The sequence below is a fragment of the Macaca mulatta genome, chromosome 3, assembly GCF_049350105.2.
Source record: "Macaca mulatta isolate MMU2019108-1 chromosome 3, T2T-MMU8v2.0, whole genome shotgun sequence".
In the NCBI taxonomy this organism is placed as follows: Eukaryota; Metazoa; Chordata; class Mammalia; order Primates; family Cercopithecidae; genus Macaca; species Macaca mulatta.
The window spans coordinates 18,338,759-18,365,192 of NC_133408.1; the positions used below are offsets into that span (position 1 = coordinate 18,338,759).

The 26,434-nt window shown below is 40.7% G+C and overlaps 1 protein-coding gene and 1 long non-coding RNA gene across 4 annotated transcripts in view; one reads left to right on the top strand and one right to left on the bottom strand.

The window, feature by feature from the left end:
- Nucleotides 1-25,739, bottom strand: part of MAP3K7CL (MAP3K7 C-terminal like) — a 44,678-nt gene extending 18,939 nt beyond the window's left edge. Inside the window, exons 1-3 of one of the 3 annotated variants that reach the window (XM_015133060.3) lie at nt 25,460-25,739; nt 22,969-23,077; nt 7,479-7,540 (exon numbers count right to left, since the gene is read on the bottom strand). In XM_015133060.3, the coding sequence (XP_014988546.1) occupies nt 7,479-7,540; nt 22,969-23,038 (132 nt within the window). In that variant the 5' untranslated portion in view covers nt 23,039-23,077; nt 25,460-25,739. Of the gene's footprint in view, nt 1-7,478; nt 7,541-10,713; nt 10,852-22,968; nt 23,078-25,459 lie in introns of those variants that run through there. The other 2 variants (XM_015133062.3, XM_028845385.2) reach the window with 2 other exon arrangements.
- Nucleotides 933-4,501, top strand: LOC144339674 (uncharacterized). Its single transcript, XR_013414943.1, has 2 exons — nt 933-1,365; nt 2,101-4,501. It is a non-coding gene; the product is annotated as an uncharacterized LOC144339674 (long non-coding RNA).
- Nucleotides 25,740-26,434: the final 695 nt, after the last annotated feature.

A 26,434-nucleotide genomic window follows, 5' to 3' on the forward strand; every position in this document is an offset into this window, starting at 1 on the left:
TAGTCAGGTTTTATACCTAATATAAAAAGTGGCACTGTAGAATAATCTGATGTGTCGTTCTGTGGGGGACAGAGTAACTCTCATTGCTTTGTGATATAATGTGTGTATGTGTGTTGTATCATCAGGTCCTGACTGAGGGCAATCCTCTCTTACCTTACCTTTTGAGAGGTAATCCCTCAAAATAAGAGACAATATATGGCCAACAATATTAATCAAACATAAACTTCTGCCTGAGGAAATCGATTCCTAGAATTCAAGAATCAGGTTTTCAGTTTAAAAATGGAGGACCAGTACGCTTAAGTAACATGACATGTAAAACACTGGCACTCATGAATTAATTGACTCTACGTGGGTTTATGTAACACATGCTCAAATTAAAAACTGAAAAATAACTTAAAAGAATACCTGTGGGTAACTAGATGAAAAAACATCTATTAACTTCTTGCAATAAAAGTGACACTGTTTCAGTTCTCATTGCTTGATTTTGACTGTTCTTGTCAGAGAGATTTTCATAGTTCTAAGCCCATGCTGGGAACGGATGTACGATAAATAAACTCTTAATGTTGTTAAATAATTTTTTTCCAGATCCGGAGGAAAAAAAATTCCCTTGTTATTCTCTCCATAATGATGCTACATCCTCCCATTTTGGATACACTTAGCCCACCTTCCTGCTTAAAGAATGAAATATTGCACTTCAAAGAAAAGGAATCCAAAAATAGTTCAGTTGACAAGTTGAAGAAAAAGATACTACTGATGTACTAGAGCACAAATGCTGTGTGGTCACAGCAGCAGCTTTTCAGATGCACTCACTGCCATCGTATCTGGTTTACTAAACAACACAGCCAGTTCTAAGGAGGTGAAATTAAGACATTCTCCTAACAGTGCCTCAAGCCAACTTTGAAACACATGTTTCCAAGACACAGATTGGGGCTAGGGTGAGGTCACAGCCCAGGAGGAGATACTTCCTCCTCACCCCCTTTTCCTCCATCTCCGCCTCCTCCTGCTGCCGCCTGAGGATGGAACTTGCAAGGGCTTAATATTTCATGGCAGTGCAGTGTGAAGGAGCTGCTACTATCTCTGGTATCCGCCCCAATTATCAGGACCGATTTAACAAGATGAAGTAAGAGAGAAACCGCAGGGTCCCGTTCCAAGAATGCCGGCTTGAGCCACAAGGTGCTATTCTGCTCTCTGCCTGAGCCTCCGGTTCATAGCAAGCTCCTCCCGAAGTGGATTCCACTCCCCAGAACAGGCCCCATGGGGAAGGACGCAGCCAAGCCACCCTGGGCTAGGAGCAAAGCCGGCTCAGGCGTTTCCGTTTTCTACTTGGCTTCTGCGAATGCTACTGGCCCCATCCTCTTCAAAAATGTAAGAATTTAATTTTCCTATCCCAGCTTCCCACACAGGAGATATATTTAGGAAGCTAAACATTCTACACTCGCTGAACAGTCTTTGTGTTTATTCCTTGATTCTCAGGGTTACCTACCTTGGGGAAAGATGGGGGTGCCCGATTTAAATTTACATTACATTGTAATGTCTTACAATTAACAAGCATCGTTTGTTAAAACTGAGAGGAAAAACACAGTCCATGCTGATTTCGATATTTAAGAACTCTATTATCTTAGAACTTTAAATATTTTAAGAACTGACATTTATATAGTATCTACATTACAGTACAAGTTAAGCACTGTCAATTATACTACAGAACTTATATATCATGTTACATTGGAGTAAAGTATATTTACGTCATTTCTGTTGACATAATATCAAAAGGAGAAAGAACACAAGAGTAGCAAACTTTTTGAACAAGCCGTACCCAAATGACAACTGAGCTTCTCAAAACAAACAAACAAACAAAAAAATTAAAAGCATTATTGAAAAGCTCCAACGTATCTATATATGTTTTCTGTGTGGACACAGCAGTCAAAGAAAACTTGCAGTATAAGATACTTTTCAATGTGTGTATGACAGAAAATGTCGGCTATGTCTGGTGCTTTCTATGAGAATACATCCTAACCACATTTCCAGATGGATGTTAAAGACCAGTGTAGCAGAATCGTGGAAGGCTAGACTTCTTCATTTTCTATCATTTTCATTTCCCAGATGTCAAGCGATATATTGATGCAAAACCTAACAGAAGTTTCCGGAGAGGCTGCTCGGATAACAGGATATTATGGTACACAACTGAAGCTACGAAATTGTTTATTTGTGGAGGTGACATCAGTTTCTGGACTTATCAGACTCTGTTAGTTCAGTGTGTACCACGGAGACACCTGTCACTGTCAGATTAGATAGGAGGACTTTAAGGAGGGATTGAAGCTATTGCTCAATTTGGTTAAAAAAAGTCCTATTGTTTTCAAAGCACCTTGGCTTAATGAAAAGAAGAGGGTATCAGAACTTCTATCCCTAACTTAAAATCCCAAGGAGATGCTTTTATTTCATTTTACATGAATAAAAATAAATTACTTATTCTTAAGTATTTTATTCAATAAATAATTTCACCAGAGAATGAAATTTACATTAATTGAGCAATGATTTTGTCAAGGTCTGTGCTAGATCTACTCATTACCATATTTAATTCCCACAACAATGTGAGATTGATATAGTTATCTCCACTTTGCAGTTGAGAAGTGAGCTTTCAAGAGAGTAAATAACAAGCCGGAAATCACAAATTTAGCTGAGATCCAAATCCAGGCCAACCCAATGCTAATGCCCATGCTTTGGTCATTGTCATTCTCATTAGGATGTTTTTAATTACAATCTACTAGTCATCATGTCCTCTACCTGACAATAGAACATATTTCTCATTCCAATGCAGTTAAGACCACATTGTAGCATAGTTTTGGATCATGTGTAAGTCAAATCATGGTTCCAAAAACATAACACGCTTAAGCAGTAAGACAGGCTTGGTCTTGACCCAAACCCTGGGACCATGAAAGGATTCCACCATCTTTTAGAACAGAGAGAGACAGGTCAGACAGAAAGAAGCTGAGACCTGAAGAAAAGTAATGGCTAGGTGTGTTGGTTCACATCTGTAATCTCAGCACTTTGGGAGCCTGAGGTGGGTAGATCCCTTGAGCCCAGGAGTTTGAGACCAATCTGGGCAACATGGCAAAACCCTATCTCTATGAAAAATACAAAAATTAGCCAGGTGTGGTGGCATGCACCTGTGGTCTCAGCTACTCAGGAGGCTGGGGTGGGAGGATCACCTGAGCTCAGGGAAGTCAAGGCTGCAGTGAGCCATGATCATGCCACTGCACTCCAGCCTAGGTGACAGAGCAAGACTTTGTCTCAAAAAATAAAAACGAAAGAGAATAGTGATTTTTCATTCATTCTTAGAAATGGACATAGAATTGGGCCTCCTTTCTTCTGACTATATCATCTACATTAGCTCTACTCAAATACTGCCCCTGATGGCCATGGGAAATTTAGAAATCTAGTCCCAAGAAAGGAATCTGCACAAATAGAATTGACCTTCCACCTACCCCTGGATGGAGGCCCAAGGCCCACAAATGAACATTATAAAGAGATGTTCATTTTAACACCTACCTTCTCCTGCGGTCTCTTGCTCAATATTTTGCATTAATAGAGACATCAAGAGAAATGTTTGTCACTGCTATTCTTGCACAAGGCTTTTTTTGGCTTCTGTGAAAATAGCAGCACTGCGAATTACATGCTCAAACATGTCCACATTCTTGGCAAAACAACAGAAAAATGCTGGGGGTCAAATTAGTGATCGAGTATCTACCAAATAGCTATTTTATAGCAGCATTTTATAAACTACCAACGCATGTGTAATGGATATCAGAAAGTCAGAACAGATTTTACAAGGTTATTCTATAACAACATTATGGCAACCTTGCAAAACAGAAACAAACAAACAAAAAAAGTTTCCACCTATCAAAGTAATTTAAGCAGCCTGTATGTTCCTTAAAAAGCGTGAGGGAAAGAAGGGAATAGTAAATGTATTTAGACCAAAATTTGGCCTCAAGTTTCTCATCTGTAAAGCGGAGACATAATAGTTAGCGTACTGATTAACGTAAGGATCAAATGAGATCATATGTAGGGAAACATCCCTTGCCTAATAGGTACTCAGTGTGCTTTGGTGGGATTTAAATCCGAGGTTTTGCAGAGAATGGGGCTGGCAATACCTGGCATCATTTATTTTCCACCAAGAAAATGTTTAAATCTCTGATAGAGGTCATGAAGACTCAGTTCATTCTTAAGCAAATAGTTGCAACCACAAAGCACTTCATATGCCTCTGTAACCCAACTTTTACTCTTCCATAGTGGATGATGATAGTCGACAAAATTCCAAGAGCCATTACTGTGTGATGAAAGCACACGAGACTGACTGTAAAGGTGGCCCGCTCCGTGTAATAGATTGTTCTTTTTGTACATGAAGCATTTGCATTGCTTTCAATACAGAGACTTCCTGCTACAGAAGGCATAAATGTATATGCTTATGCTAAGCATAGAAATAAACATTTGCTTTCAGATGTCATTTTCTGTTAGATTTCTCCTCCCAACCATCACCGTCTTGCTCTTTAGTCACTCACGCCCTGGAGTACAGAATAAAGATAACAGGCAACAGCTCTAGACAGAGGCAACCCTACCCAAATGCCTTGACAACTGGTGAATGTTTGTAACACTCACTCCTATCCTTCACTCAACAAACAAGCACTTACTGAAATGTGTTTAGTTGTATTGCTGGTAACGCTCTCTCCATTCACAAAGAGATAAAGCACTATCATACTTTAAGGGGAAAAAAATCAAAACCCTGAGCCAGAAACTACCCTCTCAACTGCCTAATTCATTAAAGATCAATGAAGATGAAATAGTTTCATTAGAGTAAAATAATTAAATAGACTTAATTTCTAATATATGTCAAGTGGAATTAAAGCTATAAAATTCAAATGGACCTGGCAATGCTTTAACAGAAAAAATTATCTGGATAATTGCCAAGGCTACTGTGAGTCTTGTGGAGAATGATCCATGAGCCAGAGAAGACCATTAAAGTTCCCAAAGGAAAAAATTTTGTTCCAACACAAAAAAGTAGAATTAATGATCTATAATTTGAGGAGAGAACAAGAACCTGAATATGCTTTTAGTGTTTTATTTCCAAAACATGTTTACTCCTTATTTTCACCTAATTTCCATGATAACAAAATAGCTTTGATGTGACCACAGAATAAAGAGGAAAAAATGTGACTAGAGGAAAAAATAGCTATTAGGCTGGTGCAAAAGAAGTTGTAGTTTTTGCCATTACTTTCTTTTTTATTTTTTTTGAGACGGAGTCTTGCTCTGTTGCCCAGGCTGGAGTGCAGTGGTAAAATTTTGGCTCACAGCAACCTTCAGCTCACTGCAACCTCCGCCTCCCAGTTTCAAGTGATTCTCCTGCCTCAGCCTCCCTAGTAGCTGTGACTATAGGCGCGTGCCACCACACCTGGCTAATTTTTGTATTTTTAGTAGAGATGGGGTTTCACCATATTGACCAGGTTGGTCTTATCCACCTGCCTCAGCCTCCCAAAGTGCTGGGATTACAGGCGTGACGCACGGCACCTGGCCAATGGCATTACTTTCAATGGCAATCCCAATTACACCACCAGTAGCACATAGACAGCCCCTGTGTGAGAACAGAACCTAAGCAAGAACCATCATTTGCAATGTGAGCACATCAGAAGAAAATGCAGGCCAGGCGTGGTGGCTCACACCTGCAATCCCAGCACTTTGGGAGGCTGAGGCGGGCGGATTGCTTGAGGTCAGGAGTTTGAGACCAGTCTGGGCAACATGGCAAAATCCCGTCTCTACTAAAAATACAAAAATTAGCCAGGTGTGGTGGCACACGCCTGTAATTCCAGCTACTAGGGAGGCTGAGATGGGAGAATCGCTTGAACCCAGGAGGTGGAGTTTGCAGTGAGCTGAGATTACCCCACTGTACTCCAGCCTAGGTGACAGAGGGAGACTCTGTCTCAAAGGAAAGGCAGAGGGAGGTTTGAATTGTTCTTCTTCACGCTGAAAAGAAGAGATATTGGTGGGGGCAGGGGAGGGAGAGACCATAGTTAGATATTAGAAGCCAGGAGAGCTGGGTTGAGAACCCTGCATGGAGGACAGAAAAAAAGGAGACATGATGGCTGATAGCTAGAGAGGAGATTTTAGGGATGACAGAGCTCTTTTGACAGCTGTGTGGTGATCAGGGTAACCCTCCAATCTCCTATACTATTTTCAGTAATACCTACATAGCTATACTGCTCTGTTGAGCAGCTTTCTGTTGGAAAACTGAGACAATACCCAGGACTGCTGCAAAGGTGAGAATGAGGACTCCTCCAAGCGGCCAGGTCACACCTGAGTCGCCCTCAGTTGGTTTTTTAGAGAGCACCCTGGCAGTAGAACACCAGCTTTTCAAACCTGACCCAGGTTTTTAACACAGTGCCTGTGTACTGAGGTAAGAACAGAAGCAAACAAAAGGGAACACTATCTTGGCTTGTGGAACGGCTCATTCTTGGTTCTTCTTCCACCTCCGTTGAGGGCTGTCCAGGAATAAGAATCCCAAACTCAAATGACCTTAGGACACAAGGCACACCCACAAATGGGAAAAGCTGCTGTGTGTAAGATAATAGGGTATGTCAGGGCCTGTTGGGAACTGGAGGTTACAAATCCCTTCTAAAGGCTTTCAAAAATCAATATTTAGGAGAAAAAAGTGGTGACCAAGAAATGTCTGTGTACAGGATTCAAGACCCCTACTGGACTTGTCCAAATGTGACTACAAAGTTAAGTATTCAAGTCAATGGCTGGCCCAAGGCCAGTATCCAGGTATTTTAGACAGAACCTCTTCCAAAAGCCATTTTTGCCTGGAATCACCATGGATAATCTAAAGAAAATTAAAATGTGATAAATGAGCTCCTTTCAAATAATTCTGGTGTATTAAAATATCTTTCGACAGATCATTCAGAAACTACATATACAAAATAATTTTTCATGGGTCCAACAAGTCAATTTTCAGAAGGTTTAACTTAAAATAATTATATTCCATTAAAAGTTGTCAGAGAACTGGGGAAGGGGCAGGGAACGGAGAAAGGAAGGTTATTCCAAAGTCTTGGCAAACATGGTAAGTTTTCTCTGCGGAGTTTATCACTAAACCACTAACCCCAAACACAGCCAAAACTGCAATGGCATCGAGACAGCCATACCAAAGTAGAGCAGGGACCCGTCCTTTTCCCAGGCTCCAGAACTCCTTAAAAATAGGAGGCAATTTACACTATAAGCACTTGATGTCCTGGTGCCATAGCCAGATAACCAGACAGGGGCACTCCATGAGGGCTTCAGCCTGACTTTGGAGCTCTAGAAATGTAATCCTTGATGACTTCAAAGCCCCACATTCTGTGTCCAAGTCAGTCTCCCCTAGTCAGGCCACTATCTGCCCAGCTCGCTATACTTTGACACTAAGGAGGAAAGAAGAGAGACTTTAGAAAAATCCTTACCTGTAGCTGCTGGTCTAATTCTGGAAATTCCAAAGGAATGGAGTCTTCAGGGGGTGTATCATCTAAAACAAGAACATGAAATGATTCTTCACTATGGAGCTCTTTCTTGTAGGAGAGGTGCCCTGTTGGGACCGTCCTTGGACTCCCCCATAGTTAGACCATCAGTGTACACTGTTTCAGTCATTTTCATCACTTCAGTTGGGGACAGACAGAGTGTAAAGGACAATTTTGCTCGTTTTCTGTACACACAGATGCGTGGAGAGCTTAGTTGGCCCGAACAAAATTTTGCAAGCAAATATCAGAATCCTCAAATGTCCAGGCTGGTAGCTCTCCAATTAAGAAGGACTGCTTGTCTTTCAATACTCTTACATTGGCCAAAACCAAAAAATATGATATGAAACAAAATGCTTTAATAAGGTGCTAATGAGGTGGCCAGAAGGACTTTAATGGGACAGGAGAACATGTTAGTGAAAAGTAGAGGCGTTCATTCTGCTCTGAATGACTCCAAGTGCTGCAAGCTGTGACAGTATTGCTGTCTGCTCCTACCACAAACCACACTAACAGGCAGTTAACCAGAAACTCGTTCTGGGTTACAGTGAGAAACAGGCAGCAACCCAAATGGGGCGTTTCTTTCCAATACACCAGGCAGCACTCCTACCCTGTGGCAGAATTCACAGCTTTGTTAGAGAGCGCCAGAGCCCAGAGAGTCCCAAAAGACCTCCTAACTCGTGCTTACGTTGACTGGTTGGCAATAGGCAGCTGTTGCTGGATCGGAAGATGAAGTTCTAAGAAGCATTTGAGGAAATCTGAACAAAATATAGGTCAGAATATCCAAGTCACCCCCAAATCTCTTCAAGAACATAGTGCTGACCCAGCCTTGGTGCTACAAAGCAGAACCTCTGGTATCTCCAGGTACTCTCCGGCCCTAAGGGTTCATTGGCCACTCATTTCCAATCCCTACCCTAGTATATATACAGTACACATATACATACAGTACAGGTACAGTAGATACATATACAGTACACAAACACATACAATACAGATACACATACACATGCATATATAATAGAGATACAGTACAGGTACATACAGAGTACACATATACATACAGTACAGGTACAGTAGATACATATACAGTACACATACACATACAATACAGATACACATAAACATGCATATATAATAGAGATACAGTACAGGTACATACAGAGCACACATATACATACAGTACAGGTACAATACAGATACATATACAGTACACATATACAATACAGATATAGTACACATACACATATAATAGAGATACAGTACAGATACATATACAGTACACATATGTACAATACACATACAGTTATATACAGTACAGATACAGTACAGATACATACATACACGGTACACATACATATACACATATAGTACACATATATATAATAGAGACAGTACAGATACATATACAGTACACATATATGTACAGTACAGGTACAGTAAGATATACACAGTACACATACAGATACAGTACGGATACATATGCAGTACATATACATATGTGCAGTACAGTACATATACATATATAGTACATACACACAGTACACATATACAGTGCAGATACATATACAGTACAGATACAGTGCATATACTACATATACAGTACACTTATACATATAGTACACATACATATACGGTACAGATACATAGTACATATGCATATATACATATACAGTGTACATACACATATACAGTACACATACATCTACATATACTATACATATACGGTATGTATGCAAAATATAAGGTGAAAAAATAATTTAAAAACCAAAGCTATTTTAAATTATAATAAAGCAAGAAAAGATAATAGTTTTTATGTTTTCATAGTCATCACCAAATTTCTTGATTAAAAACTGGTTGATGTTCTTTTTGAACTAGAGGGAGTGTTATGGGCCACACACAACACAGAAACAAGTATCCTCTCCCAATGCGCTGATAGTACAGTCCAGAATAAAATGTAGTACACAAGGCATTTCTGGCATCTAAGGCATTGAAGGCATCGAAGATAATCACCAGAAAGATAATTTAAACAAGCACGGTATTCACTTTGACCAAAGCCCTCAAGGGTCATATCACTTAATAGTCTCTGGTATATTTTAGTCAAGAGTAGTATAACAATACTTCCATATAAAAGTAGTTTAAAATAATGACAGTGCATCACCACATTTGAATCTGTTTTGTATCTGCACCTATGCTAGACAATGGCTGTCCTCAGATTCAGTGATATCACTTAACTTTAGCTCACAGAACAAGTAGAAACTGAGAAATTTCCCAAGCCCCTTGCTGCAGGTTAGAAGACAGTCTTCAGAGGAATTGGGATTCAGTCCCCAGGCCCTTTGAATGCTCTACTTAGACTAGAAGTGACAAATTCTGCCCATTACTGTGCCTTGTTAAATCCACCCCAACATTTGCAAAGAATTGGATAAAAGGCAGAAATAATGCACTTGTCACCACTGACCCTTTAGAGGTAGGCTTCATTATAAAACCTATGCTTTGTGAAACTGATTTTGGTCTTAACTGCATTTACATTCACTGCAGTACAAGTTTAATAACCTAGACATCACAATCATTTTAGCTCACTGGGTCCAAGGCCAGAATGATTTGGCAAAGGTAAATGGGAACATATTCTACTTGTGCATCCCAACCCTAATAATCATAGACAAGCAGGCACTTGTTGGAAGGAGAAACCACTTCTGTAAAGTATGAGAGCAGCTAAGACATTCTAGAATTCTAGAAGACAGCCAGGAATGAACCTCAAGGCTTCCTGAGACTTAATCCGCCTTGCCTCCTGTGAAGTCACACTCCTTCCTGCTTAATTATTTAAAAAAAAAAAAAAAAATCTTCATTTACTTTACTACAGTAATGTAAATAGCAAACACCTGGTATCAACAGAATTAATGAGGCCCACTGTGGAAATCTACATCCTTATTTATAGTCACACCATGTCCAGTCAAACATATGTGACCATACTGATAATTTTACAGATAAATAAAGTAGCTTCAAATTGGACTCCTTGAGTTGAAATAAAAGTCTAATTGATTAACATAGAAATCAACATACAATGGATGTTTTAGAGAGTCGAGCAAAATAAAAAGTAAGACTTTTGTTAAAGAATGGATCAAGCTGGATTAACCCAAGCAGGAAATAGCAGCGGAAACAAGAAGACCAAAGACAGATGTACGAAGCCTACCAAGTCTGAAAGCCAGGCCTGTATTTCACTGTTTGATGCCATCTGGTTTAGCTGGCATCCCTAGCAGCCAGAAATTTCAGGGCTTGCGAAGCTGCTTACAAAGCTGCCCCAAGTTGATGTGTGGTGTGTTTACTTTTAAACAGTGGCTGCCTTCTTTGACTGGTTTTAAAAATAGGCAAATATTCTAAAAGCAGGATGATGAATCACTGGATTGGGCCAAAAGGAAAGAAGGAAAATGACTCAGGCTGACTAGTAGCACAGCTGTTCCAAAAACATTTGGCTGAATCGTTGTAAAACATTTTGACAGTGATACCGGATCGGAGTTCCTGACAGCAGTTAAGTTTGTTTTGACAATTCCAGAAGCATAAAGTAGACTGTACAGTAGCTGTACAAGAGACCCTCTAGCAAATTTAGCTTTTTTCAAAAGAAAATAGTTGCTAGATATGTTTATAATGGGACAAAATCACAGCACAAGTATACTTTTATTAAAATCTATTTACCAAATATTTATTGTGCAAGACTGGGGCTGAGACTTACGCAAAATGAGCAAATCACTTTATCATATTTTTAATGCATTAAGGAAGTAATTTGAAGGCTTCCTCTTCAAAATGGCACTGTAGACTTACCAGACCAAGCAAAATGTATCCTAAGAAAGTTTTTAAAGGATGAAATATAAAGGAGAGAAGAGGAAAATTTTTTATATAAACAGATGTTCACTGCTTGTTTGGCAAATACAATGTGACGAAGCCAATGTCCTTAAGATAGAACTTTCCTATTGACCACCCAACCGTTGTGATGTACCATGGTACATTTGACGATGGGCTCTTTTCAACATCTATTGAGCAGCTGTTGTGTTGGTTTCAGGATTCTTTTGTTTGTAGATTCCCTTCAATTGTCTTCTCTGTGTTTCTCCATAACTTGAACAAATAGGACACATTGGGTCTGTAATCCAAATCCTCCCTGTTATTTAGCAATGAGAGCTAGCAATCAGTTAGCAGAGAATATTGAAACTGGAAAGGACTAGGCAACCGTCTGGTCCAGCCCCCTCAGAGTAGAGCTAAACACAAGGACCCCAAAAAGGGAAAGAAGCTACCCAAGACTCTGTGATTCGTGACCATGTAAGATTAAGGGGTGTCCCCCAGCCCTGGGCTCTTTCCACCATCCCACTCCACTCTTCTGCACTTACTAGTCCACAGGTTCTCAGACTTGTATTTCATGAACCAGTAAAATTTTCCCTAAAATATTCTGGCCAGGCACAGTGACTCATACTTGTAATCCTAGCACTTTGAGAGGCCCAGGCAGGAGGATCACTTCAGGTCAGGAGTTCGAGACCAGCCTGGCCAACACAGTGAAAGCCCATCTCCACTAAAAATTCAAAAATCAGCCTGGCATGGTGGTGTGTGCCTGTAGTCCCAGCTACTCGGGAGGCTGAGACAGGAGAATCACTTGAACCCAGGAGGCTGCAGTGAGAACCGGAGGTTGCAGTGAGCCAAGATCAAGCCCCTGCACTCCAGCCTGGGCAACAGAGCTAGACTCCATGTCAAAAAAAAAAAAAAAATCCCTAAAATATTGGGAATTACATCTTAAGAGCATCCAACTATTTCTTTGGCTAGTGAAGATGATTCAAAAATGACCACCGAATATCATTAGTATCCCTTTATGATAGAGAGAACATTTCAACACCAAAATCATAAGGCAATCATAGAGTAAAGGAGTGGCCATTATATTTAGCTTTACAGATGAAAATAAACATATACCCAAAATACCTCACTCTCGTACCTTTCTTTCTTTCTTTATATCAGAGGGGTGAAAACGTCATCAAAGCCAGACTGGGTTTTGAGAACACTGTTCTAAACAACATCTTCACTGTGTTTTGCAGTCAATCATCTCTCCTTCCCACTGTGCTCACCATTGTAGACATAACTGGGGTGTAAGTTGAGAAGCCCTAAATCCTTGTTAAAAAGTGTTTAGGCTGCCACATGGAGAAGACCTCAGGAGAGGGGAAGCCATGCCCAGAGGACATTCCCAAGCCCACTGCACTCCCCAAGCAGAACACAAGGGGAAGCCTTGCCCAGGATCCACTGAATTTGTTGACATTTCTTGCAGTTACAGCTGGCTTCATGGGCACTGGACCTATGTGATCACACAGAGCCCTCCCTCCAGATGGGCCCCACGCTTAATTTAATACTCTGCTAGAGTGTCTTGAATTTCTTAATAATTTTTGAATGAGGAACGCTGAATTTTCATTTTGCACCATGCCCTGTAAATTATGAAGTTAATTCTACCTGCAGTATGACCTCTGAGTGCTGGTGTCCTGTAAATTGTCCTGCAGGTCACCAGGGACAAACTGACACTTACAAGGCAGGTGAATCTGGGTAGTGGCTTAAGTGCTGAGGCTCATACAGAAACTTTCCTGGGAACTGTTTGCCTACGAAGGCTCCTAACCACTAAGAACACAGCAGGTCAGTACAATGTTCAGTAGGACACAGACTTGAATTTGAATCTCAGGTTGGCCACTTTTTAATTGGTGAATGTAAACAATTGGCATAATCTTCTTGAGACTCAGTTTCCTGCTCTGCAAAATGGCAAGGGTATTATTACCTGTCTCTGAAGCTTGCTATTGATAAAGGATTGTGTATGTGAATCACTATCCTAAAGCCCAGCACCCAGAAAATAACCAGTAATAATAATGAATGCTTAATATAATTAAGTTCACTTTTCATTCTTTTTCACCATCAACCTGACCAAAGGGGTAATGTGGAGACAGGGCAGCTGTGTGTGTAGATATGTGAGTAGTGGCAGGAGATGGGAAATTATTATTCTTCATCATCTGAATAATATAAAGGCAACACACAGGGTTAAGGTCACTGACTCTAATTACTGAGTTCTCCCTCTGCCACTTAAGGGAGATTTCCCTGGTGCAGCTATAACCTCAGGTCTTGTGGATTTACTCTCTTCATTTAAATGTGAATTTAAGGATCTCCTGTCTAGGCACAGTGGCTCATGCCTGTAATTCCAGCACTTTGGGAGGCTGAGGTGAGAGGATTGCTCCAGTTCAAGAGTTTGAGACCAGCCTAGGTAACACAGCAAAACCCCATCTCTATAAAAAATACAAAACAATTAGCCAGGTGTGGTGGCACACACCTGAAGTCCCAGCTACTTGAGAGGCTGAGGCAGGACGATTGCTTGAGAATGGGAGGTGAAGGATGCAGTGAGCAGAGGTCATGCTACTACACTTGAGCCTGAGTGACAGAGTAAGAACCTTGTCTCAAAAAAAAAGAATTTACTTACAAACACTTTTCATATGAAAGACTGTAAAAAAAAAATTTATGCATGAAAGGTCTTTGAGTACTGTCATTTTAAATCTAAATGTAAATTAATATTTTATTTTTAGGAATAAAATATGTGACAAAAAGTAACCAATGCACATTCCTAATATATCCAAAAATTTAATTTCTAGATACCTAAGTCCTTGTTAGAGTATCACATAGTTTTAAGACACATCAAAAGCTTTTGAAAACTTTGCTTCCTGCTTATTAAACGCTAGAGATGTGAATCCTTTAATATACATCGGATTTTCAGGACCCATAAAATTACAAGTATAGCTACAGAGATGAATGTGAATATTAACGCAGATATGGATAAAGGTAGAGATTTGGTATGGCAAAGCAGATTTTCAGTTCTTTATAAATTAATAAACATGATGGTATCTTAACCAGTACCTAAAATTGTCAGACTAATAAGACCATGCATCAGTAGACTGGTTTTGCTCAGCAAAAAGAGACTTGATTTAGTTAAGGACAATTTCTTTTTTTTTTTTTTTTTTTGAGACAGAGTCTCACTCTGTCATCCAGGCTGGAGTGCAGTGATGCGATTTCGGCTCCCTGCAACCTCCGCCTCCTGGGTTCAAGCGATCCTCCTGCCTCAGCCTCCCGAGTAGCTGGGACTACAGGCACCTGCCACCATGCCCAGCTAATTTTTTGTATTTTTAGTAGATATGGGGTTTCACCGTGTTAGCCAGGATGGTCTCCATCTCCTGACCTCATGATCCCCCCACCTCCGCCTCCCAAAGTGCTGGGATTACAAGCGTGAGCCACCGCGCCCAGCCAAGGACAAATTTTATGTTTCTTGGAAACACCTATTCACAATTATTGTAGCTATCATTTTGTGAATGTCATTGATTTATCCTGTTGTTAGAATATTTTGACTGGCTTAGGTTATAACATACTCACTGTCTGAAAAGCACCTGCCTCAAGAAGAGCTTATCGGGGCCAGGTTCAGTGGCTTATGCCTGTAATCTCAGCACTTTGGGAGGCCGACATGAGTGGATTGCTTGAACTCAGGAGTCCAAGCCTAGCCTGAGCAACATAGTCAGATGCTGTCTCGACAAAAAATAAACAAGAAACTGGGTATCGTGGTGCATGCCTGCAGTCCTAGCTACTTGGGAGGCTGAAGTGGGAGGATAGCTTGAGACCAGGAGGTTGAGGCTGCAGTGAGCCAAGACTGCACCACTGCACTCCAGCCTGGGCAACAGAGTGAGACCGTGCCTCTAAATAAAGAAATAAATAAGCAAACAAACAAGAACCTACTGGAAGTATATTTATCCTTTAGCACACCACCAAATAAAATTTACTGCTTTTTTTCTTCTCTCCTACCATAACATACCAGAAGTAACCTTCCTCCATCAACCCCATGGCCCTTGGGAAGCTATTCGTTGTCAGGAAGCTTTGAGCTTTCTCTCATAACATGAACTCTGCCTCTAAATGGGCAATTAAGTAACAGTCCTGAGGACCTGGCTTTGAACCCTCCTTCTATTTATTAATTACATGATTTGAAGCAAGTCACTTCATCTCACTTAGCAAACATTTATTTCCACTTCTGTGAAAGCGAGTGGAATAGCACCTTCCTGTGGGGCTGCAGCCAATATTAAATTGATGAGAAGATGCCAGTAAAAGCACTACTCCTAAGTATTCAGTAAACATTCACCTCCTTTCTGGCCTTTCTTCACAACTTTAAGTAATACATTCCAACCAATAAATCCCATAGGATCTCAGACTTTTCATCAGACACCAGGATAATGAACCCCAAGTGGTTACAGATAGTGCATTACTGATTTCATAAGTGTTTCATAATTACATTTCTACTATAGTTCTCAACTCTGCGTGCCATCAGAAATGTAAATATAGGAGACACCCACCTTCCACCCTGCCCTTAAGGCACTTTTGACTGAATGTTGTCACTGCATGCTGAGACAGCTTTAAATGTAAGCTCATGTTGGGACAGAAGGTGATTCGAGAGAGTTCATAGTGACTGTCTGAGCCTCGGTTTCCTGCAAATTCCTGGTTCCTGGTGTCTAAAATCCTAGTGGGAACTTTACCCCTTAACTTCCTACAGAGTTCCCTGTGAATATGGAAAAAAAAAAAAAAAAAAAAAAAAGCCAGAGAGGGGGCCTGGGTGCCGTGGCTCACGCCTGTAAGTCCAGCACTTTGGGAGGCCAAGGTGGGCGGTCACCTGAGGTCAGGAGTTTGAGACCAGACTGGCCAACATGGGGAAATCCCATGTCTATTAAAAATACAAAAATTAGCTGGGTGTGGTAGCGGGCGCCTGTTATCCCAGCTACTCAGGAGGCTGAGGCAGGAGAGTGGCTTGAACCCAGGAGGTAAAGGTTGTAGTGAGCCAAGATCACACCACTGCACTCCAGCCTGGGTGACAGAGTGAGACTCCATCTCAAAAAAAAAAGAAGAGAGGAGAAAATGGTAAACTCAATATTCATTTATAGCTTAGCGTGGATGAGGTTTTCTAGAGTCATTCCAGAGAACAATGATTAAAAGTATGGAGAGAAGAAAGTACTAGAAACCCTTAGGATCCTGAGGAGGACAAGGAGAATAATACTGAAGGTGGAAAAGGTTGAAGGAAGAGGACAGCGACAAAAGACACTTGGTGGCTGGTCCGAGTACAATGGTGTTTACAATTAATTAATCACAACCAGCTACAGATTTCTTTGTTCCTTCTTTTCTCTCAGTGCTTTACTTGACTAGCCTTAAAAAATAACGATAAATAAAAAGATACTTCACCTGCACCGCAATTTTGCTGAGAGCCAGTTTTATAAGTGTACACAAAAAGATTTCACATAACACCCACCTTGTTGCATTAGATTCAAAGGTAGCTGTTGCAACCACTCCATGTAATTCTCCCTACCACACAAAACATCCTGATATTTGAGGAGAAAATTGTATTATTTAAAAGAGACACCAATGGTATAGGTTCTGGATTAAAAAAAAAAAAAAAAAAAAAAAAGCCGGGCGCAGTGGCTCAAGCCTGTAATCCCAGCACTTTGGGAGGCCGAGACAGGCAGATCACAAGGTCAGGAGATCGAGACCATCCTGGCTAACACGGTGAAACCCCGTCTCTACTAAAAAATAAAAAAAAAAAAAACCTAGCCGGGCGTGGTGGCGGGCGCCTGTAGTCCCAGCTACTCAGGAGGCTGAGCCAGGAGAATGGCGTGAACTCAGGAGGCGGAGCTTGCAGTGAGCCGAGATCCGGCCACTGCACTCCAGCCTGGGCGACAGAGCGAGACTCCGTCTCAAAAAAAGAAAAAAAACTAAATGTCATACAATTAATTCATATCCAGATATAAAAAATTTCTAATAGCCTGAAAGAATTGTTTTTGAGATAGGGTCTTGCTATGTCACCCAGGCTGGAGTGCAGTGGTGGAATCATGGCTCATTGCAGCCTCAATCCCCAAGACTCAAGCAAGTGCCCCGGTAGTTGGGACTGCAGACATGCACCACCACGCCCAGCTTATTTTTTTATTTTTTTACAGAAATAGGTCTCATTATGTTGCCCAGGCTGGTCTTCCCTGGCCTCAAGTGATCCTCCTGGCTCAGATTCCCAAAGTGTTGGGATTATAGGCATGAGCCACCGTGCCTGGCCAGAAAGAATTTTAAAAACAAAATATTAAAAGCTACCAGCTTGAGCTGATACTAGTATTCTTGACTCTTTCTAAATAAAACAAAAAACTGCTCTAAAAAATGCAAAAGACAGAGAGAATTCCAAAGCCAAGGTCTAAATTTACAAGGAGCATGACAGATTTTAGCTTAGCTGAAGATGAATAAAAGTCTCAAATAATTAACAAGAAATCCTAATGTCTGTCCAACTCTAAATTCCCTCTAGCTGGAGAAGGGCCAGTGATTCTTGAATAACCCAAGAGGTAGGATTCATATTTTTCTTCTGCACTTTTTTCTATTAAGAGAATTAATTCCATGAAGTTTCCAGTTTAGGAAGTTTTAACTCTTTGAAGTCCCCAGTTTAGAAATCATACTGATTATCATTAATATCATTAGCTCATTAAAGACAGGCATCACTGCCTCTGGAAATTACCATTAGCTAAGTATTACTTTAAAAACTAATATATATATATATAAAATATATATATATAAAATATATATATACTTGACTAGCCATATATATATATATGCTCCAAAACCTTGCTTCCTTTATTTAAGGACCCCTGGAGGTCCATGTTCTATTCAAAGTCTTATGGCTCATTCTGCTATCACTGAACAATGACCAACTCCTCATCTACCAGGGCCAGTCTGTCACCAAGTCCTTTCAACCCTTCTTTCAAAATGGACTCTGAATTCAGTCATCCCATTACAGTATCTAATGCAGGCTCTCATCACTTGGTACCATTATAAAAAGCCTCTTCCATTCTCCCATCTCTCCACATTCCAGACTATTCCACCAAACATTTACCATTTTCATCATATTATTCCCTTTTCTAAGGACTTTTGACATTTCATCACTTTTGATCAAGTCCAAACCCTTTTGCTGAACTTTGAAGATTGACTTAGTAACCCTAGTCTATTGCTATCTAAACAGGTACCCTATGTAAGTATCTAAAACAATGCCTGGCTCAAGCAGGGCACGTAGACATGTTACTCTTCCACAGTTCAGACCTCTGCTCCAAACGACTAGTTTTAGTCTTTTTTGAACACACCATGTTCTTCCTGACTCTTAAGTTTTGCTCCTGCTTTCTGTTTAGAGGGAAAAGAAAGAAAACTGGTTACAAGATATGTAGCCCCCTTTTTTGTATCTAGTACCCAGGAATGGCATCTGTCCTGTACTGCTCTTCTATACTCTACCTGCCCTCAAGCCCAGTTTGACTATCACCTCTTCCAAGAAGCTATTACTAACTGCTCTGGGTGACACAGACTTTTCTCCAAACACCTCTGCCTTCCAAAGCCCATGGGAGGTCATACTGTTCTCTTTTGCACACCCCACTCACCTTTGGCAGAGTGCTGGAAACACTGAAACCAAATAAATTCAGCTAATTGACCAGAGGAAAAATAGGACATGAACAATCTACTAACTGCATAACTAGTCCCCAAATAACTGCCAGTCAATAATACTATAAAATCTACCTTGACGTCAAGCAGAAGTGTGAGATGTAGGTGAGACACAACTACTCAGTGGTATATATTTCCCTTGATACTCCACAGGCAGTTATAATTTCAGGGATAAGTTTAATGCTTAATTTGTATCAAGCACTCTGCTAAATACCTTACCTATAAGGTGTCATTGGCTTCTTATTACAACCCTGTGAATTAATACTACTATTCGCATCTTATAGGAAACTGAATTTCAGCAAGGTGGAATGATCATAAAAATAGTGTTGGAGGTAGGTCTAGAAATCATGCCTCTCTGGCTGTAAAGCCTATGTCCTTAACCTCTACACTAAATCATCTCAGGAATATATAGTCCTGAAATGACCAGATGAAATGAGCACTAGACTAGGCTTATCAGAAATCAACATGTTGGGCCGGGTGCAGTGGCTCATGCCTGTAATCCCAGCACTTTGGGAGGCTGAGGCGGGCAGATCGACTGAGGTCAAGAGTTTGAGACCAGCCTGGCCAATGTGGTGAAACCCCGTCTCTACTGAAAATACAAAAATTAGGCAGGCGTGGTGGCAGGTGCGTGTAATCCCAGCTACTCGGGAGGCTGAGGCAGGAGAATCGCCTCAGGGAGGCAGAGGTCGCAGTGAGCCAATATCACACCACTGCATGCCAGCCTGGGCGACAAAGACTCTCTCTCAAAAACAAAAACAAAAACAAAAACAAAAGAAAGAAATGAACATGTCAATATTCACAAGCAAAGATGTCTCCTTTTCTCATGGACTCTGCTTATTCATCAACAATAAATCCAACAATATAGAATCACTCCCAAAAAGTCCACCTAGTGCCCTCATTTACTATGAAAGTCTAGGGGGTTTTCCTTTGTTTCCCCCTAAATGTGTGGTTTGCAGGCCACATGCACTGGAATTCAAAAGGCATGCACAGCTCGCTTGATGGCAAGTGTTTTCCTGTGTGACACTCCACATGTTCCTTATTCAAGAATTCAAAAGGAGTGTCCCAAATATCTGCAAAGCATCTTTTTGAGCACTCAGAGCCGCATGTATGTGCAAGAATACAGAGTCCTGGGCCCCGACTATTCTTTGAAATCTTGCATTTGTGATATGCATAAAACATAGGAGGGGGTTTTCTTTTCCTTCTTACAACAATAATGGGTCTCCTGAATCAGAATATATAGGAGTGGGGGCCTTAGAACATGTGTTTTCAATGAGTGCTCTCAGGTGATGATTTTAATCAGGCAAGGCTGAGAAACACTGAACCTCAGCTCCTGCCCTAGGTTCTCCAGGTAGGTGCCCTTTCTAGAGATATGGGGACACACTGACCATAAGATTAAAATACTTAATTTGGGGAGTTTTTTTCATAAGCATCTTTTGGTGGGGCTTGAGGGTAGGAATTATTTAAAATAAATTATAATCCCTTTTGGAGGCTACCTATTAAAACCCATGTATTTTGAAAGTGGGCATTCTGGAGTCATTTGAAAGAGAAGAGAAAGAGACTGGAACAAACCAATATAAATTGATGGATGAGAAACATCTGCGAGCTCCTAGTCAGAGACCAAGAGAGTTCCAACAATGGTGACAAATTAATTGCAAGTTGTACATCTCGTACTTCAAGAAAGGTTATTCAGGCAAACCAAAGATGGAGATTTCACCTCTCCATGGCTCTTTTCTGTAAATAAATTAAATTTTGTTACAATGTTGACAAGGGAACAGTACATTTGGTCCAAAATTATAATGTAATAATACTGCTTGAGATAAATAAGCTTTATATACTGAAATTTTCTTTGTGAGGCTGTTGATTGTAACAGGGCTTGTTCTGCTCACATGAAGCATGACCGAAAAAGAAAGGAAATTATACATTTTCCTTCCCTCTGGATTTTGGGTTTGCATGCGTGTGTCTTGAGAGCTAGCCACTCAAGATGCCATGAAAAGCACTGACTATTCCTTGAAATCTTGCGTTCATGAAATGCATAAAAACAGAAAGGGCTTTCATTTTTCCTTTTGGAGGAGCAGCATGGAAAAACAGAGAAAGTTCAGACTTCAAGCCTAGGGCCCTGAGTTCAGAACATAACTCCATTACTTACAGTGTGGTCTCTGGGCGGCAATCTCTGTCTCTGTACATAAGGAATACTAATACTAATGCCTACGTTGCACGGTTTTTGTGTGTGTGTGTGTGTTTGTTTTTTTTTGTTTTTTTTTTTTGAAACGGAGTCCTACTCTGTCACCCAGGCTGGAGTGCAGTGGCATGATCTCCGCTCACTGCAAGCTCCACCTCCTGGGTTCGCACCATTCTCCTGCCTCAGCTTCCTGAGTAGCTGGGACTACAGGTGCCCGCCACCATGCCCAGCTAATTTTTTTTGTAGTTTTAGTAGAGACAGGTTTCACCATGTTAGCCAGGATGGTCTTGATCTCCTGACCTCGTGATCCACCTGCCTCGACCTCCCAAAGTGCTGGGATTATAGGCGTGAGCCACTGTGCCCGGCCACATGGTTGTTTTAAGGATGAGAGATAATATAGGTGAATGCTTATTATGACAGAGAAGTATAGTTAATGGCAGTTGTCATCTCTATGTTGGGGTGGATTGATTTGCCTGTTGGGAGGATTTCTTCTTACCACTGTCTTTCAGAGTGACCCTGAGTGAGGACACAGTATAACGGCAGATCATGGAAAGACGTTTAGAAAAATAGATTATGAAGAGTCAAGCCTTCACCTCTTCCTACTATGGAATACATCTCCACTGGAGGCTAACAGTCTAGGAAACACCAGGTTAAATGTGTCGCCTGGCATAGTAACCCCAAGCCTGCAATGGTTGTGTGACATCAGATTTCACAGAGCTCCTTACTTTGCATTATTTTGGAGTGATCCTGTCCCTTTTCAATTATTATTTTTTTTTAATAGAAATGAGGTCTCCCTGTGTTGCCCAGGCTAGTCTCAAAACTCCTGGGCTCAACGGATCCTCCTGCCTTGGCCTCCCAAAGTGCTGGGATTACAGTCGTTAGCCACCGTGCTTGGCCAATCATTACTTTTTAAAGCATCATCCCTACATGGGCGTTATAGGAACAGAGAGAGACAGAGTCCTCGAAAGACCCAAAGTTTAAATGGTAATGTTGTTTAAGCATGTGATTTTAACAGATGACATTAAGCTAAGAGCAATGGTGGGCGCCAGTGGAAGAGAGCCAAGCCTTCCTTTCCTCAGCACTGTGACCTCCCACCACATGAGGTCCTTTGTTCAAAAGGGGTGCAATTCAATATGTGTGTTAAGAGGTCACTGAGGGGAGCCATGACGAAGGGCTCTAAGTATGGCAGTTTCACCTCAGACCTTACTATTTAGAGAGGCTCCTCCTCACCTGTCCCATTCATCATTCCTGCTGAAGTCTGTTGATTTAGCCAGAAGTGTAGGAGCACCAGTGAGAAACCAGCATTTCAAACTTAGGCTTTAGCAAATGTTGCTGGAAACGGAACAGTGATATTTTCATATTACCTAACCAACTGCCAGCTCCTAATAAATGTTTCCTCATGCAGTTTTAACAATAACACACTTTGCTATTGTTAGAAATTGTTATAGCTCAATGAATTTTATTCTAAAAGAAAGCTAGAATGAGGAGGGAGGAGAAAAAAAAAATGAGTTTAAATGACCCAAGGACTCAAGGTGGAGGAAAGCATCACTAGAGGCATTTCTGGAAGCCACCATCTAACGATGCATGATGAAATATCATGATGAAATTCCCCATCATCAGGTCATGCGAGCATGCAACTTTAAATTTCCCACAGAGGCGTGGTATTGGAAAAGATGCTGGAAAGGTGGGGTACGAGGGAGACAACGCTTCTTCCAGAGCAGAGTATACCTGAGGCGTCATTGAGGCTAAAGGCGATGCGTACAGGCTTGTCAGCAGGTACCCTGGCTGTGCTGATCATGTGGGCACCTGAGCCTCTGCCTTCTCCTGGGTCTTCCAGCTGTGACAGCAAGAGAGAGCCATTGTCACTTTATCCAGCATCATCCCCCTAAATACTCTGAGGCCCTTGGAAATTACAGGTGAAGTTATTAAGCTTAGTAAGCATTATCTGCTTATTCTAAAGATACTCCTAGTTTTGAGCTTTCTTTTTCTACGTCAAAAGTATTTGCCTGCCCCATTTAAATCTTTTTTTTTCTTGGCTCAAGAAAAAATTGCTTTTGCAATATACATCTAGAATGAATGAAATATTGGAAATATCTCTACCTGTCTTACTTGCTCAGAATCCTTTCATACTGACCAGTTCAATCCTGCCCCATTAAGGTCATATAAAGTATTTTACTTTCAACTGAGGAGGATAAAAAGAGATATAGTCTTAATAAGGTATCAGATGGCTTCAAATTAGACTAGCTTTTCGTGTTCAAAAGCCCAAATTAAATCTGAATTATTAATCTGAGAGTGGTAAAGAATGAGTTTCATGGAATCATTTAAAGAATACCAAAAGTCGCTGGGTGTGGTGTCTCACGCCTGTAATCTCAACACTTTGGGAGGCCGAGGTGGGAGGATCACTTGAGGTCAGGAGTTCAAGACCCACTTGGCCAACATGAGGAAACCCTGTCTCTACTAAAAGTATAAAAATTAGTGGGGCGTGGTGGCAGGCACCTGTAATCCCAGCTACTTGGGAGGTTGAGGCAAGAAAATCGGTTGAACTCAGCAGGCAGAGGTTGCAGTTAACCGAGATCACACCACTGCACTCCTGCCTGGGCGACAGAGTGAGACTTGTCTAAAAAAAATAATAAGTAAATAAAGAATACCAAAAGCCACTTTAAAATATCTGTTATATTACGAATATCATGTGCTTTAAATATCTGATTACCTGTAAGCCTATCAAACATTTCTAAGGTTGCACATCTTAATCTATAAAAGCAAAAGACAAGACTCAAAAATATCCTATAGATATTCTACTCCACCTATCAAATCATCATTTAATTAATTAACTAAGGTAGAATGAAGGGAAAAAAACATCCTGCAGATAAAATGGAATAGGCAAAAACACATGAATATTTCTGATTATAATCAGAGAATTTAGCCCAAATATATTTTAACCAAGATATTTGATAATTTGATGTCTACAGGGAACTAGGAAAAGATAGTTACAAATACATGATATCTCTGTTATTTAAAAACATATATTTAACTTTTCTATTTTTAGTCCTGCCTCCCCTAAACCCTCTACTTTCCTTCTCATGTAGACAGTAAACCAAAAAACCTGAATGATATTTTAAGGGAAATATCTCTAAAAATGGCAAAGTATAAATAATCTCTTTAGCCATCCTTAAAGTGATTCTGGGAAATGCTTAGCAGGACATTTTCTCACAGCACGGTTTCTGACTTTTTCCCATAACTTTCCTCTATCTAAAAATAGTGTCCAGAACACTGAATTTTGTTTTTAAAAGTATTTATAGAGCCAAAGCCAATACATATATATACACATGTATATTTAGACATACATACATATGGAATCATCTTACCCAGCATATGAAAAAAGATCAGGCTTATATTAAAACCCTAGTATAGCTTTGGAGAAAAACCAGCAACTGTTTATCATCTAGTTAGAATCATAATTTGACCCGTTTATTTAGCACTACAAGTAGCAATGCACCAAAAAGCTCTCCACTGTCCATATCATGTAATTCTAAGTTAGAAAGAAACAGTAACATGAAACATATAATTTTAAAAAAGGGTAATATAAAATATCTGTTATTTGATTCAGGATTTATTTTATCTTAACTCTGCCACTCTTCTGTCCAGTCTTATCTGCTTAGAATCAAGCATTTTGTTAGCCACTTAGGGAATGGCATGGATTATCTCAAATTCAGCAGAAGAAACTATTAAAATTCCCTTAACATTTTAGCTAAAAAGAAAAGTTTTACTGTTATGCATTGTACAATCACCGAATCACTTTAGCATAACATCTAAGGATGGAAAGTTGTACTCCTCTTTAGGCTAAATCTCCCAACACTTTCCCGCACCAAGAAATCAAGCACAAGAGGTAGAAATTTACCTCAAGGATTTTGTAAATAGTCCTCTGGTATGGTTTCCAGCTACAGGAAATGGAATTAATAAACACAGCTAATTAGAGTCCCTCCCGTCTGCTCAATGGAGAACATCTGTCTACCTGTGAAAGGATGGTGGCAAGACTGAGTAGACTTTGAGTTCCACACAACATTGACCACAAGAACCCCTACACCAACTTGCCTTTTCATCACACCGTCTGGGGAAATGAACCACAGGTTCCTTCTCTCGGCTACAAGCTGTAACAGAGCTTTGGTTAAGTTGCTGGTGATCCGAGCATTTAGTTCAGTTTTCACACCTGTTGGCTTACCTCACTTAGTTGAGTGTCTGCACTTGTGTAACCCAGAGCCAGCCACTGCCTTGGCCAGTCGTTGCCTTTGTGGAGTAGAGACTCAGTGAGAGAGCAGGCTGCACCTGCTGCATAGCAGCCACTGACAATCTGAGGAGTGGAGACAGCTGTCAGGGCAGCACGCTGCTACCTGCTCTGCCCCAGACCCCAGCGTCCCACGGGACCTCCCTTCCCTTCCCTTCTGCTTCCCTCCACAACCCCTCTCTCCTTTCCTTGCCTCTCTAACAGCCAGGATGTTGTCATGTTTCTAGAAAAAGCAAGAGCAAAAGAAAACCCTCCTCCTGTCAGAGGCATTGATAAACAGCAAGTTGTGGAGAGTCCAAATGTTTTAATTCATTAGTCCTGGCAAACTTAAAATACAAACAGACTTGCTTCACAAGACAGGAATGTCTTCAGCGTGACCCAATCGGTGTCTGTGTCTATTCCAGCAAACTGGCAAAGATAGCATGACTCCAGTCAGCAAAAATGTCGGCCGCTCCAATCAGCTCAGCCAGACCCAGCCAACTTGGACAGGCCACAAGCTGACTCTCAAATGATAGCAGCGATGATCCTGGTTAAGAATGTGAGGTTTGAGGTTGAGCCCGTGTTGGGCTTGATGACTTGATTCATTCTTCAAATGCAACCAACCACAAAAGGAGTCAATGGTAAATAAGAATGGAGCATTAGGATTTGTCAACCTTTTTAAAAACTGTAAACCTGGATGTCACTGGTACTTAAAAATAATTGGATTGTGATTTTGAGGTTAAATAAGTGAAATAAATATTAGGAGAAGGCAAAGACAGCCACAGACTGGAAGAAAATCTGCAAAACACATATCAGATGAAGGACTGGCATCCAAAATATACAATGAACTCTTAAAATTCAACAACAGAAAAACAACTCAATCAAAAAATGGGCAAAAGATCTGAAAGATATCTCGCTACAGAAAATATACAG